The sequence below is a fragment of the Petaurus breviceps genome, unplaced genomic scaffold (assembly GCF_028583685.1).
Source record: "Petaurus breviceps papuanus isolate PSGF00001 unplaced genomic scaffold, PetGlider_PUasm1.0 90977, whole genome shotgun sequence".
Classification (NCBI taxonomy): domain Eukaryota; kingdom Metazoa; phylum Chordata; class Mammalia; order Diprotodontia; family Petauridae; genus Petaurus; species Petaurus breviceps.
In genome coordinates this window covers 31,134,401-31,151,265 of record NW_027187391.1, presented here as the reverse complement: position 1 = coordinate 31,151,265, position 16,865 = coordinate 31,134,401, and the positions used below count along the sequence as shown (strand labels likewise).

At 34.7% G+C, this 16,865-nt stretch overlaps 1 protein-coding gene across 6 annotated transcripts in view; it reads right to left on the bottom strand.

Moving 5' to 3' along the window:
• Window positions 1-16,865, bottom strand: part of FAM184A (family with sequence similarity 184 member A) — a 137,224-nt gene that overhangs the window by 63,146 nt on the left and 57,213 nt on the right. For all 6 annotated transcript variants that reach the window (XR_011166223.1, XM_069076953.1, XM_069076954.1 and 3 more), the window contains 4 exons: window positions 8,844-9,698; window positions 4,692-4,827; window positions 2,162-2,343; window positions 748-945 (listed from right to left, as the gene is read on the bottom strand). Coding sequence is in view for 5 of the 6 variants with exons in the window: in XM_069076953.1 (XP_068933054.1) it covers window positions 748-945; window positions 2,162-2,343; window positions 4,692-4,827; window positions 8,844-9,698 (1,371 nt within the window). In the remaining variant the exon portion in view is untranslated. The remainder of the gene's footprint in view (window positions 1-747; window positions 946-2,161; window positions 2,344-4,691; window positions 4,828-8,843; window positions 9,699-16,865) is intronic.

Sequence of the window (16,865 nt, the reverse complement as noted above, 5' to 3'; positions counted from 1 at the left end):
ATCTTGCCACAAGTCCTTCCTTGCTTCAATCTATCCTCCACACAGCTGCCTAAGTTATTTCTCCAAAGTGTAGGACTATGTTACCTTACTTAGCACCACCCTCTCCTTGCTCTAATTCAATGAACTATACTGGCTCTTTATACTTTTAGAATCAAATATTAAAATCTTTGCTAAATATATTAAGTACATAACTGCTTTCTTAAATAAGGCGCACCGAATACAATTTGAGATTTTTTTTTTATTCAGTGATCATTATGAACTTCATAATATTCTGTTCTATAATATAGAACCCATGACTTTGTGAGGGGCATAGGATGTTTTCCCTGTACAAATGGCACTTAAGTTTTTTGAGTTCATATCTCTTCCTTATAACTTTTGCATTTATTTTTGGTCAGTTTTCATTTCTTACTAATATTCTAGGTGCCTGCTAGAAGTATCTTCTTTCACTCTTATCCTCCTTTCTAATGTATTTCTTCTAATCTGCTGTAAGCCTGGTAAACTTGCTAAAACTATGCAAACTTGTTAAAACTGTGTATAAATTAAGAGTAATCAATTCCTCAGTGAAGACACTGAAGATCTCTCCTATGAATAAAAAGTATTCATTTTAGCTATATAAATATAGGTAGGCTTTTTTTCCCCCTTTAAAGCCCTGCTCTTTCCTCCAATTCCTCACCCCCAACCATTTTCAAAACTAGCAATATTAGAATGTAAAGTTAGATAAATTTTTTAAAAAACCAAACAACTTACCATCTGTAACTTTTTCTTATCCTTATTTGCATTACTGTGGGCAGTCTCAATTGCAATATGGTGCTTCCAAGCTAATTCTTCCAAAGTCTTTGAGTGAGCTTCATTTAACTGTGCAGTTTCTCCTTCCAATCTAGTCCGTAGGTTTAGTAGTTCTTTCTCATAATATTCTTTTTGAGTTTTCTTTGCTTCATTTATTTGCTACAGTTAAAAATATTTAAATTAAAATTCACAACTAACTGCTTTTTCATCATTACCCTCAATGATTGTCTATCATGGTATGTAGAGCACTGTAGCAAGTACTGAAGGGTAATGGAATTATTCCAGACAGACATTTTATCATCTATTGTCTTAAAATATAAATAATAATATGCCACATATAAGATTCACAATTTTAGAGTAAGAAAAGGGAAAAGAACCAGTACATTGGAGTTACACGTAAGTTAGTAACTCTCTTAGAATAAATATAAAAAGCTTCTTTTAAGAGTCCAGGACATAAACGACCAGTTCTTATCAACTGAAAATAGTCTTTCTTGCTGAGTCAAGGTGCTAGCCTATATTGGTAAAGGAACTTTCCTTATCTAGAAGTTCTCTATGATCAATGAAATCATAGGCCCTGTCCTTATATTTTTCAGTCACATAACTTTTAATACCATTTTATGCATGACCATATCTTTCTTCCTTCCAGATACTTTGTGATCCAGTGATACTGGTCCCCTTTGCTGTTCCTCACACACAACACTCCATGTGTCCTGACTCCAAAAGTTCTTGATGGCTAATCTGGAGAGCTCTCCTTCCTCATCTCCGCCCCCTGGCTTACTTCAAGTCTAAGTTAAAGTCTGCCCTTTTTTCTATGGGGAGCCCTTCCAAGTCCTCATTCTTAGTGGTTTTTCCTGAAGATTACCCTCAATTTATCCTCTATGTATCTTGTTGGTTTGTATGTTGTCTCCCCCATTAGACTAGGAGTTCCTTGAGAGCAGGTTTTAGTTGTTCTTTGAGCAGTGCCTGGCACATACCGGGTAGGCATTTAATAAATGTTAGTTGATTAACATATCCTTTTTGATATGATTAACTACATGAATATCTCACCCTTCACCAAAAATAGAACCCCAGTGAAAAAAAAAATCTTTATCTTTGAAACATTTTGATTAAAAGGTAAGTAGAATGTGATTAACTTTTATGTTGCATTTTGATTCCTTTATTCCATATATACATAGTCTCCAATAGTGCTGCACTTTTATAAAATTATAAAAACAATTAGAATCAAATGCACTAGATTTCATACAGATGCAGAATGAGGTCAATCTTTTAATCTTTTCAAAAGAATTCCAGAATTATAATTTGCTGAATATAAAGAAAATTGAATCTTTTTGCTTTGGAAAAGAAATCCCCCCCTCCCCCCTTCCCAACTTCCTACCATTTCCAGTTCCAGAATCTGCTTTTTCTGTTGTTCATCCAGACTTCGGGTTCTACTTTGCAAAAAATTTCTTTCTTCTTCAAGTTGGGATACTCTCTCTTTTGCCAATGATTTTTCTGACTCCAGTTCTCTTATTGTAGCCTCCTGTGACATCTGAGTAGCTTGAAGCATTCCAATATGACCTAACCCCGCAAAAAATCTTTGTTAAATGATATATTTTGAGTGGTGTAATCATCATTACTGATTGTATTAAGCCTCAGAAGACTACATTTTAGGCCTGTATAAGGAACTATTTCTACTTTTCTCATTGTAGAAATATTCAGTCTTTTAACATTCATTGGTTACAGAAGCAGAATTACAACTTGGAAAATTTATTCTCATATCATTTAAGCTGTTCCTTGAGCTTGAAAATTGTACAAGATACAAAAAAAGTCTAAGAACGGGCAATCTCTTAGCAATGTGTAGTTAACCCTCTGCTGGCAAAAGAGGATAAGAAAAGTTGCCATAATTAATATTTAGAAGAACCAAGACAAAGGTATGCTGGAATCAGCCCTAACTTGCGTAAACTTAAATTTTTAGTGTGAGCATTTATACCTCAGAAATCAGCAACTGCTACAAAGCAAAGCTTTATTATTTTGTTGCCTGTCTAGATTTAAGAAAGTGTTAATAATGCAGATTAAGCTTAAAAGTGTGTGCATCCATTTTTTATTCCCTGGAAGGGTCCAGCTGTTAAACATTTACCAGTACATACCCGAGTATGGAGAAGCAGTATGGTATCTTAGAAAGGACAATGGACTTAAAAGTCAGAGAAACTAGGTTCAATACTACTTCCAACACTTATAAACCAATTACTTTACTCCTGAAGTCCCTGTTCTAATCCTGGGAAATTGCTTAGACTCTGTGAGTTTCAATTTTCTCATCTAAAAAATAAGGCTAATAATACTTGTAATATCTGTTTCACAAAGCACTTAAACCTTATAGCATTATATAAATGTGAATTACCATGGCTCCCATTTTATGGATGAAGAAACAGGATCAAACAGGTTACATTATTTGCCCATGTTCACATAGCTGCTAAGTTACTAGAGCAAAGGTTCACCCAGGGTTCATAGGCTCATGGATTTGGAGCTAGAAGTGGTTTTAGATGCCATCTAGTCGAATCCCCTCATTTTTTTTTTAAGCAATTGGGGTTAAGTAACTTGCTCAAGGTTACAAGGCCAGTTATGTTCTTGTGTGGGTGCCAAGTATCTGAGGCCGGAACTGATACCAGGTCTCCTGATGCTGGGGCCAGCGCTCTTACTCACTGCACCACCTGGTCGCCCCTTAAAAGAAGGTTTTTTTTTTTAATCCCCTCATCTTATAATGTAGATGACTTGCTCAAGGTCATGCTGGTAGTCAGGGCCAGAGCTGGGATTGAACCTGGATCGTCTGAATCCAGAGCTGGTCCAACTCCAAGCTCCAGTGTCTTTTATGCTCTACCAGGCCACACTGATCTTAGACCTTGATTAAGAAAACCTGGAGCAGAATGCCACAGACAAGGATGCCAGGAAAAGGTGTAGGAGATCAGGATATAAGTAGAAAAAAATGAATAGAAGAAAAAAAGAAAAAGGAAGAAAGTAAAAGACAAGGGAAGTCAGACAAAAAGCATATTGCTCTATGCCAGATGAAGATATGAGGCAGGCAATTATTTAATGAGAATATGTGCTTTCTATTATTTCTGCACAGAAAAAACCACGGGATTGGAATCACAAGACCTGAATTTAAAGCCTGGCACTGCTTTTAACTACCTCTGTATTCTTCAGCAAATCATTCAAGTTCTCTGGACCTTTGCTTCCTCTTCTGTAAAATGAGGCGATTTGACTAGACGTGGCTTAAGGTAGCTTCAATTTCCAAATCAATGATCCCATAAAAGGAAACCGGGAATTCTTTACTGAGCACATTGGAGCAAAATGAATACTAAAAATGAATGACACAAAGAACTAATTTTTTTTCCACAAAGTAAAAATGCCACATATGATTTCCCAACTTAAAATATCTTACTTTCTCTAATAAATGCTGTGGATCATCTAGCAGATGGGAACTTCCACTGGACACTATATTTTGTACAAATATGAATTAAACAATGAACCAGTTGAAATAAGGCATTAAAATTTATCTATGGGATCAGATACTGGTATTATTTTCATTACTTTAAATACCTTAAAAACAGTATTATTAAAATACAAGAAAATTATAATGTATGCAGTTATACTATGTTTTTACACATTAATTGCATTATCTGGAATTGTGTTCCTCAATTATTTTAATAAAAAGTTATTGTTTTTAGAAGTAAATATTACCAAAAATCATTTTACCTGATTTCAGTTTACCTGAAAGTGATACACATTGCTTCAGTAGGACCATCAAAACTCATTCAAATACTCAGATTCTGTATAATTTAAATATAACAAGGAAAGACTAATTTCACTTTGAATTAACATAAGTATCAGTTTTAGTCTGGTAACATACAACGAAAAATGGTCAGACATACTAGCTTTAAGGACAAGATCTGAAGCTTGTTGTTGTAACCGTTCTCTAGCAGCTGCTAGCTCACTTTCCACCTCCTTATGTTTGCTTAGTAAAGTTATTTCTTCTTCTTTGACATCATCTAGCTGTTTCTGAAGAACCTAAAGAAGTCAGAAAGTATTCATTATTACTAGGCAACCAAGATGCTAAACTAAAACAACATTAATTTAAACTACTCATACTAGCACTAGTATATACTAGTTGGCTAAGTCATGCCCATTTGCTCTCAAATTTAAACTTACAGGTACTGAAGATAACCTAACTTTTCATAAATCACAAGGCTTCGACATAAAAAAAAATCTATCTTAATCTTTTTTTGCTTTCACTTAAAAGTGAAACTCTCTGTTTTTAGCACAAGCTATAGAATTTTTAAAAATTACTATAAAACTCCTGAGAATGTTTTTTTACTAGTGCCTATTTTAACCTAGATTTCAAAGTTAATAGCTGAAATTCATGTGGTAACCATAATATTATTACTGCTAACAGAAAGAATATGACTGTGTAAATTGCAAAAAATAGACCAGCAAAAGTCCAGGATTTTTTTTCTTTTTGGAGGGAAGAGGGCAGGGCAATCGGGATTAAGTGACTTTTCTAAGGTCACATGGCTAGTAAGTGTTAAGCGTCTGAGGCCAAATTTGAACTCAGATCTTCCTGACTCCAGGGCTCTATTCACCCCACCACCTAGCTGCCCCCAAAGTCCAGGATTTTAACGGTTTAATTTTATGATCATTAAATTACTTAGCAAGTTGACTTTTTTGTTTTGCTTTTAAATATTTTGCCATAATATTCGTTTACATTCTGAAAGTGAAGCTTTATGTGTGAAAGGTGAGATTTATCAAGGAAGTTCTCTGATTAATTTGATGAGCTTGCTAAGAGCTAAAGCTTTGTTTGAACCTTTCAATGTCTATATTTCTTCTGGGAAAGGGTTCAGACATGCCCTCTGGAACCTTCTTAAGAGTACAAAGGCCAAAATATTATCAGACATTAGGATTTCCCTAGGATGAACTGGTTAACACTTCCTATTGGATAGGTAGGTATCTGTCACTGGGGCTGTTCCCAAGATGAGGTGGTAGTCTTAGACTCTCAGAAGCATGTACTCTTGCTTTTGTGATAATTTCCCCTTTAAGCTGACTGATAAAAGTAAGCCAACAGATTGCTTTTTCACTTTTCAAGGGACCCAGAAACCAGAAAAGCTATCAGAGGACCTGGGTGGGGGGGGCAGGGAGGAGATAGAGTGGAAACCTCTTCATGTGTACCATCTAAACTGTCCCCGTCCCCCTCACTGCCTCATAATAATGACTGCCTTGGGAAAGAGGCACATGGGAGCTACTTGTGCTTGCCCTTAGCTTTAAAAGAAAAAAGTCCTGAAAATGAATTTTCTCAGCCCAAGAAAAGGTAGCAGCTGGGGCAGTGAAAAATTGTGTTCAATATTTATAGAATATCATGAGCACTTTGTGTTTTGTTTTGTTTTTTTAAATTTGTTTATGGACAGTAGGAATCTTTGCATTTTCTGCATATTCTGTGGGGTAACTAATCTAAAGCCTATCCTGCAACTGGCATGCATTTTTTACTTATAAATGCTTGTACAAGAACTGAGTTACCCACATTCATAGAAGCTTAGACACAATCTATACATAAGCTTATATTGGGAGTTTCTCAGAGTAGACTCTGGGTAGAGACAAAATGAGTCAAAGGGATATTCATTTGGGGATACCTCTAAGATAAATTATGTCTCTGTGAGCCCAGAGTCTGAATGGCCATGGGACAGGGGTTACATGGGCAAAAATATTAATTTTTACTTATAAAGCAAGAAGTAAAAGTAATGCAAATAGAAAAAAAATGACAGATATAATCAGGTTTCTTCATAAATTTTGTTCTTCAGTCTAAATAAAATCAGTCCACCTTAAATATATGCAGGGAAACAAGGAGGATTCTGGCTCCTGACAAGATTTAATAAAGGTGGAAATTTAAGTGAAGTGGATGGTGAATGACTAAATGTTTGTCACTTACTTTTTGAACCTCCTTCAGCTTATCTTTTTTTGTGGGTCACATTCATTTATTTTCAAAGCCAGATGAGATTTTGGGAATTTCAAATCCAGACTTTTGTCAGGGCAATGTACTATGATCTTAGTTCCAGACACAAGGATTAAATATATATATATTCTTGGTCCAAGGGTACTATCTTTGGCTTCTGTTAGCTAGGTGTGGTATATCATAGGCTCTGGCTATGATTAAAGAGTCTTCTATTTGTCATTATTAAGGGGAGAGGTTTTCTAGTCACTACATCCTAAAAATGATGCTGTTAAAGCACTGCACTCAATATGCCACCAAAATTAGAAAACTCAGCAATGGCCACCATACTGGAAAAGATCAGTTTGTGTCCTAATCCTAAAGAAGGACAATGCCAAGAAACATTCAAATCATCAAACAACTGTAGTCATTCCATATACCAGTAAGGATATGCTTAAGATTCTGTAAGCTAGGCTTCAGCAATATGAAAACCAAGAATTACTAGAAAAGCAGGTTAGTTTTTGAAGAGGCAGAAGAACTGGAGACCAAATTGCCATCATCTGCTCGATTATGGAGAAAGCAAATTTTTTTTTTTTTGCTTTTTGGAGGGAGGAGTGCAGAGCAATTGGGGTTAAGTGACTTGTCCAAGGTCACACGGCTAGTTTTTTGTGTTAAATGTCTGAGGCCGGATTTGAACTCAGTTCCTTCTGACTCCAGGGCCAGTGCTCTATTCACTGTGCCACCTAGCCGCCCCGCAAATAAAGTTAAAAAAAAAAAATCGTTGACTACAATAAAGCCTCTGACTGTGTGGATCACAACAAAATGTGGCAAGTCCACAAAGAGATGGGAGTACCACATTATCTTATTTGTCTCCTGAGGAACATGTATGTGGGCCAAGAAGCAATAGTTAGAACCGAACATGGAACAACTGACTGGTTTAAGACTGGTGTCAACGAACCTCTTGGCCTGAAGAGGCTGAAGCTGAACAAAGTAGGTAAGAATAACTGTGTGGAGACTAAGACAGAAGTTTATTTTCTATAGTGAGGGAAATGTCTCACAAGCAAGGAGGAGAACTAGACACATGTGTCATTATCCACCCCTTGCCCCCAGTGGGGGGACTCACTTTAGTGTAGGCAAATGTTTTTTTTTAAATTTATTTAGTATTTTAGTTTACCCCAGTTAGATGTAAAAACAATTTTAAATGTTTAAAACTTTTGAGTCCCAAATTCTCTTCCTTCCTCCCTCCTCAACTCCATCCCACCACTGAGAAGGCAAGTAATTCAATTAGGTTAAGCATATGACATCATGCAAAAAGTTTCCATTATAGTCATGTTGTGAAAGAAAACAGGACCCCCTCCCCCAAATAAAAGAACTCAAGAAGTATACTTAAATTTGTATTCAGACACCATCAGTTCTTTCTCTGGGGAGGGATAGCATTTTTCACCATAAGTCCTTCAGATCTGTCTTGGATCATTGTACTGCTGAGAATAGCTAAGTCATTCACAGCTGATCATCCTACAAATATTGCTATTACTTTGTACACAGAACATTTCACTTTGCATTAGCTCATAAAAGTCTTTCCAGGTTTTTCTGAGGCCAAGAGACAATGACATGATAACAGCACCCAAAGACAGCAAGCAGTAACCCTGCAACATTAGAATAGAATTGACCATTTGTATATATGCCCAAGCCACAAGATACACGTGTCACTTTCACGTGTATCCTGTATTTGTGCCCTTCACATGTATACCACAACCACACAAGCTCCTTATATGTATGACCCCATTTGTAATCCTTGTGTATCCCCTCTTCTTAATAGTAACACAAGTATGCACCAGGTTTATGGAGGAAATTTTCCAATGCAACTTTTTCTGTCATTTATTTCATTAAAAGTTTTTGCTTTGAACTGAGTCATCTAATAGCTTAGTAAAAGTAAACACATCAATAGTGGTTTGTGGGCTATAGTTCTAATAAATGCAGATTCAGTAAGGACCTTGTACCTGTGTTCATTTTTCTGGTGCTTCTATGTGCCTAAAAATGGGTACCTCAGGTATTCCATACTGAATTCAACAAAATCTTTAAGTATTAAGACCATAACAGTACTTACCATCGCATTGTCTTCTGCTTTACCAAGTGCTAATTGAAGCTTATGGCATTTTTCATGAAGACTTCCAGTTTGATCCTGTGCCATTTGCAATTCTGTCCTAAGGTTAATTATGGTCTTACGTAAGACTGATTCTTGATTCTGAAATTCCTTTCTCAGATCTGCTTCTTTTTCTTTGCTAGCATGGAGACTGTCAGCAGTGAAATGCTGAGACCGTTTCAAAGCATCAAGTTCATGTTCATAAAAGGATTGAGCTTTACTCAGCTTGCCTTCATAATCCTCAATTAGCTTTTTCCTTTCAAGCTTTAGTTCTTCAAGTTTTTTATTTAAACCCTCCACTTCAATTCTGTGCAGTTCTTCTACCTTTTCCTGTCCCTTATTTAACGAGGCACTGTGACATTCCTGGGTCTGAAGAAGTTCTTGGATTTCCTGTATATGTTCAGCTTTCAAGTTATCCAGAGCCTGCAATTTATCTTTCTCAAACTGTACTTTTAGCTGTGAAAAGCTCTCCAACTTCTCCTCAAATTTCTTTCTGATCTCTTCAACTTCTCTAGCCATTGTTAGTACACGCTGGACATGTTGTGCTTCTGTACAAATGTGCATGTCTTCCATTCTGTGTTTGTAAGCTTCAAACTCAGTCAAAGCCTGATGTTTCATCTTCTTGTGACCTTCTAGTGACTCTTCTAAAACTTGAATCTTTCGTTTAAGGTCTGACTCCTCTGTAAGCTTACTTTTATACTGCAAAATCTTTTCTCTTGTTTCTCCAAGAATTTGTTGAATTTCCTCTTCATGAGCATCTCTAAGGGCTTGAATTGAAGATTCATGCTCATCATTTTTAGTGTTCAAAGCATATATTACCTGCATTTTTAAATGGGGAAAGAAAGGAAAATAATTGAGATAAATAAATTGAATTTTTCAAATTTTTGCCTAATTCTTTCATGAAGTTTAACATTTTTTCATGCATATATTTGAAAACATTGTCATGTTCAGAAGTACTTTATATTGTCTCCCTTCCCATCTTCTTCAGAAGATTATTCTGTATTCTCTTCTCTTTTGAATCTTTAACCTCTATCAATGGATTCATTCCCTACTGCCTTTAAACTTATTCAAATCTCCTCCATTCTTAAAAAAAGGACCCTTCACTAGAGCACACCCCAAGTTATCATTCTTTATCTCTTCTCCCTCATTCTCATCTAATCTTGATGCCTCCATTTCCTTTCCTCTCACTCTTCAACACTTTGCAATCTGACTTTCAACTTTATTTGACTGATAGTTCACTATCTGTTGGCTACAATTTCACATTATTGACTTCTCCTTCTTCTTTAGGATATTCTTTCCTATCTGGGCTTTTGAGACACTACTCTCTCTTAGTTTGGGTACTAATTGTCTAACTACTTCTTCTTACTCTCTTTTGTTCATCATAGATACCACATCCCCTAACTGTGAGTTTTCACTAAGATTCAGTCCTGGGCTTTCTTCTTTTTTTTCCCCTCTATACTACCTTTTTTGGTAACTTCATTAGCTCCCCATGGGTTTTAATTGTAATCTCTTTGTAGATGACTCATAGATCTACATATGTAGCACCAATCTCTCCCCTAAACCTCAATCTCAGATCAACAGGTGCCTATTAGACATTTCAAACTGGCCATCTCAGCGACATCTTGACAGAACTCATTATCTTTCCCTCTAAACCCTCCTTTCAAACTGTCCTCTTTCTGTTGAAGACACTACCATCCTTTCAGTGTCACAGGTTCATAATCTTGACATTATCCTCATTCTCCCTAACCCCACATATCCAATAAGTTGTTAAATCTTGTCATTTTTATCTCTATGATATCTTTTGAAAATCTCCTATCCATTCATATAGTGTCACTATCTTAATGAAGTGCCTGTGATTTTTCAATTCATTATTCTAACAACCTCACATTTGTCTTCATTCCAATTCATCTTCCAAATAGAATGATTTTTCCTAAAGCACATAATTGAATATGCAATCTCTGTTCAATAAGCTCCAGAAACTCCCTAATACATATAGAATCACATATAAATTCCCTTGTCTGGCATTTAAAGACCCCTGGAAATTGTCTCCAATTTACCCTTTAAAAAAAAAAAGCCTTACTGCACACAATATTCTTCTTCACTTGCTCTGTGGTCCATACACTGGCCTTTCTGGAATGAAATCCAAGACCTGTCTCTATCATGTTGTTCCCCCATACCTGTAAAGTATTCTCTCCTTCCTCATCACTTCCTCTTGGAATACCTAGTCTTCTTCAAGACCTAAGTGAAGTGTTATCTTCTACATGAGGCCCTTCCTATTCCCCCTTTCCCCCACCAGAGCTACCAGTACCCTCCCCACCCAAATCATCTTGTATTTACTTTGTCTATACCTATATCAGTAAATGGTGCCTCCTAGACAGAATGTAAGCAGGGACCATTTCATTTCCATCACCTGTCTTCATGCTTTTTGCAAGCTGTTCCCTAGGCCTGGAATGCTCTCACTTCTCACCTCTGGCTCTTGGAATCCTGTGCTTCTTTAAGGATTCAACTCACAAGCCATCTACCCTAGGAGGTATTTTTTGGTGCCCCACTCTTACCTTCAACTGCTTTCTTCTCCCAGGTTACCTTGTCTCTGCTTTGTATATGATTTTAAAATAACAAATACCTATATATGTATATTTTGTCTCCCTGGTCAGACTGCATATATGTAATCATGTATCTCAGCCACCACTTTTCCAAACCATGCTGACTGCATTTTGGCCATAAGGTACCTGGAACCACCCTGAGCTCTAAAAGGTGAGTTTTTGCCTTGTATAGCCTGGAAACAGAACTCTAAGTAAAATCCTGGATACTGTGTCCAAACTAAGACGCTGAACATATCCTCCTTTCCCTTCTAGATCCCCTTTATGTGTTGTCTTCTATTTACAGACAGGAAATAACTAGTTAATGACATGGGAATCTTTTTCTAAATCAGTTGTCTATGTATAGTCAGAATATTGACTTGTTGGAGAAAAGATAAAAATCAACATAAAATCAGAAGAAACCATAAAAATATAATGTAAATAATGTATTGTTATTAAACATAAAATTTTAAAAGCCCATATTTTTAATAACAGTAGTATTATGGTGATGGTACATGGCTGCAAAACATGGAATTCCATAGCATCTGAGTAATCAAGATTGAAGAATATACCAGTACAATTTACTATATGCTTAGAACTCATAAGACATTAAATGTGTCTCTTACAAATTACACAGCAATAATACTATAATAAATAAAGGAAAACAGAAGAAAAGGTTAAAACAAATGGATACTAAACAATGTAACACTAAGAATGAATGGGTCAAAAATAAATAATAAAACAATAAGTTAATAAATATGTGTACATTTATATAATATTAAATTATAACTAAAGCAGTCCTTAAATGAAATTTTATATTCTAAAAGGAGATTTTACATTTCTAAAAAAGAGCTCAATCTTTTGATTGAAATAAAAAATCCCCAAATAAGAACAAAAAGAGATATTCTAAAAAATCAAAGGAAATAACAAAATTTAAAATATGACTACCATAAATAAAACAAGCTCAAAAAAATTTTCTGAAAATCAAATAAAGAAGAAACTATTAAGATGATAAAACTAGGAATTGTTTTTTTGGAAAAAAAATAATCAAACAAACTATTAAGTAATTTAAGTTGTTTTGTGTGTTTTTTTTAAGATGAGAGCCTTTTTTAAAAGATCTGCAAAATAAAAATAAATGGAAATTTTATAAAATCACCAGAATCTATTGTATTCAATTATATGCCAACAAAATAAATTACATGGATTAATAGTTACAAAATATATAATACATTCAGGTTAGCAGAGGAAATGAAAACCTTAAATAAAATAATCTTACAAACAGGAAATGAACAAGTCATAAATGAACTTCTAAAAAAATCAAATCCTGAGGTGGCTAGGTGGTACAGTGAATAGAGCACTGGCCCTGGAATAAGGAGGACCTGAGTTCAAATCCAACCTCAAATACTTCACACACACAAAACAACTAGCCATGTGACCTTGGGCAAGTCACTTGACTCCAATTGCCCTCCAAAAAGCAAAAACAAAAAACCAAATACACATGGGGTTAAAAGTGGTTTCTATTTAACATTCAAAGACCAATTAACTCCAACACTGAATAATATTTTTTGTAAAAACAGAGGCAGAAAACACCTTACAAACTCTTCCTATAAGACAAAATATGATGCTGATACCCCAGGCAGGGAGAGATAATATAAACAGACTATATAGCCCAATCAATATCTTTAATGAACAATGATGTAAAAAATTAAATAAAATATTACCAAAAAAGGTCAAAGCAATGCATTTCAAAAGATTATTCATTCTGACCAGTTAGATTTGTAAAACTATGAAAATAACAAACCATATTAATAAGAAAAATAAAAATCACATGATTATATTAGCAGATGCAGAAAAGGCCTTTGAGAAAATACAGCATTTATTTATGTTTTTTTTTGGGGGGGGGAGAAAGGGGCTTTTTGGAGAGGGGAAGGCAGGGCAACTGAGGTTAAGTGACTCGCCCAAGATCACACAGCTTGTGTGTGTGTGTGTGTGTGTGTGTGTGTGTGTGTGTGGTGTCTGAAGCCAGTTTTGAACTCGGGTCCTCCTGACTGCAGGACCAGTGCTCTATTCACTGCACCACCTAGCCGCCCCAACATTTATTTATCTTAAAAAATACTTTAAAAATATACTTTATATTTAATATTTATATAATTTATATATTTATATAATACTTTAAAAAAAGCATACAACCAAAAGAACCTTTACATAATAACAGCATCTAAAACTAAGAGAAAAATGTTATTTTTGTTTTTAGTTACTTTTATTTCTAAGGGAAAAATACTAGAAGCATTTCCAGTAAGAATAGGAGTAAAGTAAGACTCTGCACTGTCACTATTGTTTGAGCTCTAGAAATGCTAGGTATGTTAATAAAATAAGGGGGGGAAAACCCCCAGACAGAATAACCACAGGCAAAGAAGAGGCAGATACCTCTATTAGCAGATGGCATGTTTCTTTAATAAAGTAGCAGGATATAAAATAAACTCATTAAAATCAGCCTTTAGATACACTCATATTAACTATGTCAACCCCTGGAAAACTCTAGGCCCCTACCTTGTTCTGACCAGCAGTTTCTAACTATCTCCAAGAAGACTCCCCATACTCCAGCAGTTTCTAACCACTCCTATTCTTGGACAGAGATAGTTCCAAGTAAATTTCTGCAACCATGTTTTTGTAATCCCTCAATATTACTTTCCTACAGTTTGGCTGTTCTATGTATCCCAACTATATGCCCTCCTGTTGTCCAAGACTATGTCCTATATAAGAATCCCCTTCTTTCCTTCCTCCCCAGGCATCCCTGTCAGACTTAAGGTAGCATGTGGTCCTGAATTGCAATTCTTCAACCCTAAATAAATCCCTCATTTTATTTATTGATCACCTAGTTGGTCTGAGTTTTTCCATGTTGACAACTACTAAGTACATAAAATATCTGGTAGTTAACAAGATACCTCCAGGACTTTATGAATATACAAAATATTTTTAGAGAAATAAATAAAGAAATATATATGGGAAGATGTGTATTGTTCATAGCACTGATCAAACAGACAAAAAAAATGTTATTAAATGGACTGACCAAGAAACAATAATCAGAAGCAAATGAACAAGAACTCATTTGACAAAGGCTGTTGGAAAGACCTGAAAGCAGTTTGGTAGAAATTAGATTGATATCAGTATTTTATACCATGTATTACCATAAGCTCAAAATGGATATCTGACCTTGATATAAAGCTTATATAAACAAAACAGATAATACCTTTCACAGATATTGCTAGGGGAAGAATTCTTAATCCAGTATAAGATAGAAATGATGATAAAAGAACTTCAATAATAAATATAATAAAACTAGCTTAAAAGAAAATTTGGGAAGATATCCAAATAAGCAAGGTGACCCCAGGGCATTTAAAGATGAAAATGGGAAAAGGACTACAAACAAGAAAAATGAAAATCTAAGGCAACTCCCAATTTACAGTTTATAGTAGATGTGAAATAAAAGATACAATTACACAATGTAGAAAAAGACAACTCCTTCCCCACCTAGAAATAATAAGAAAGCATTTTAAAATTTTCCTAGTTTGCTGCCTTTGAACTTATCTGAAAGAAAAATCTTTAACAATCCTTTTTCTCAATCCTGAAACAATGTTTGTTCCCCTCTCTCTAATCATCCCTGGAAGAGTTCTTCCTTTGAAATAATTAGGGTGCTCACCACACAAAGGGTAAAGGATCTAGGAGAAAGAAGGTTTTTTTTTTTTTATATCAACTAATATATCAACTCAAAAAGAAAATCTCTGAAATAAACTATCCGAGAGGAGCTGAATGATTTTAGGTTATTCCCTAAAGGGGTGCCAAAAGTTAAGTGACTGTTAAGTAAATTGTTAACTAAATTTTTATCCTGAGCTCTGTTAACTATGTTTTGCCACACTGTGAATTTGTTCAGGAATCCTATAAACTGTTACTTCAAAATCACATGCCAGAAAAACATCCAAAGAGATATTTGGGACATTTCTTTCTCTAAGCTGAATGCTTCGATTTAATATAATCTAAAATTAATTTTTAAAAAACTGTTTCTAGAAAGCTAGTTTTTACAACACAGAATATAGTATTTTTCTTTGACAATAATTTAAGATTCAGGTTTTTGTCTTCACTAAATGGAACAATAGTAATATTCTAGCGCACTGATTAGGTATTAGATTTGGACATGAAATTAATATAAACAAAAGTTTTTAAAACTTTTTTAATTAAAAAAAACAACAACCTGGAAACTAACAGTAACTTGCTTACAGTCATATTGTCTTGCTATCCTGCGTCACACTGCCACAAGAAATAGTCAGCAGTCTCTTGTAACAGATTTAAAGAGAGAAGCAGAAAAGGCAATTCAGCATAACCAGAAGACTTTTTCAAAAGCCTTTTTCTTTCTCTGCTTCCTTGCCCACCTCCCTCTTTTTGAGTTGGGAAGGGCATGGAAGAGGAAAAGAGTGCACTGCTTGTTCTTCACTGACAGAATGCGATTAAAGTTGAATCTCTTGGCTTTTAAATTTTCTTCTGCCATCTTGCTGTATTTGCAATTCACTAATCCATAAATTCTTGATTCCATATGAGCCAAAAAACCCTTTTCTAAGGAGTTTTACTCAGCTCTTTAGTTAATACTGATTATTTTATCCCACTAGTCCTTCATAGCTAAACAGTACTAGGCTGATATATTTGAATTTCAAATATGATCCACAGAATGAAGAAAATCTGAAGGAATATACATGTGTTAGTCTTTTATTTAAATGTACTTTTTATTCTTAGGGAAAAATAAGTAGAAACTTACTAAGAGTCCTCATTGTTAGGTAATGTCTTAATATGATTCAATAAATGTATATCAATAAACAAGTATATTAATTGCAAAATAATTATTTTATATACAGTGCTTCTTAAAGTGTAGATGGGGTTGCGACCCACAGGTTTAAGAAGTGCTGAATGGGTAATGACTGGAAAAACTTTAAGAAGCCCTGTAAATCATAGTTATCTTAATTATACTTTTGTTATTATATGCCATATACATAAATGAAATAATATTACTAAGTTTTAGATCAAGAGTTGGCACACAAAGAAAAGTTTAACACTAAAAGTAATGCCCAGTTTAAGGAAACCTGATATATCAATACACAAAATTACAAAATACATAAATTAAAAGGGGTATACAATTACAAAACTTTGCTACCAGATGACTGATGATGGTATCTTTATTATGACTTCATGATCTGGGTTTCCCAACAGTTTGGTAATTAGAGAAAGAACATTTTCTACTGAGTTACTCATTTTATGAAATTGTTCAGAAAACAAAATTCTTTCATTAAAATAGCCAATTATAACTATTTCCTTGTATCACTAATTACGAAAATTATAAACAAAGATGTCACACAATTAG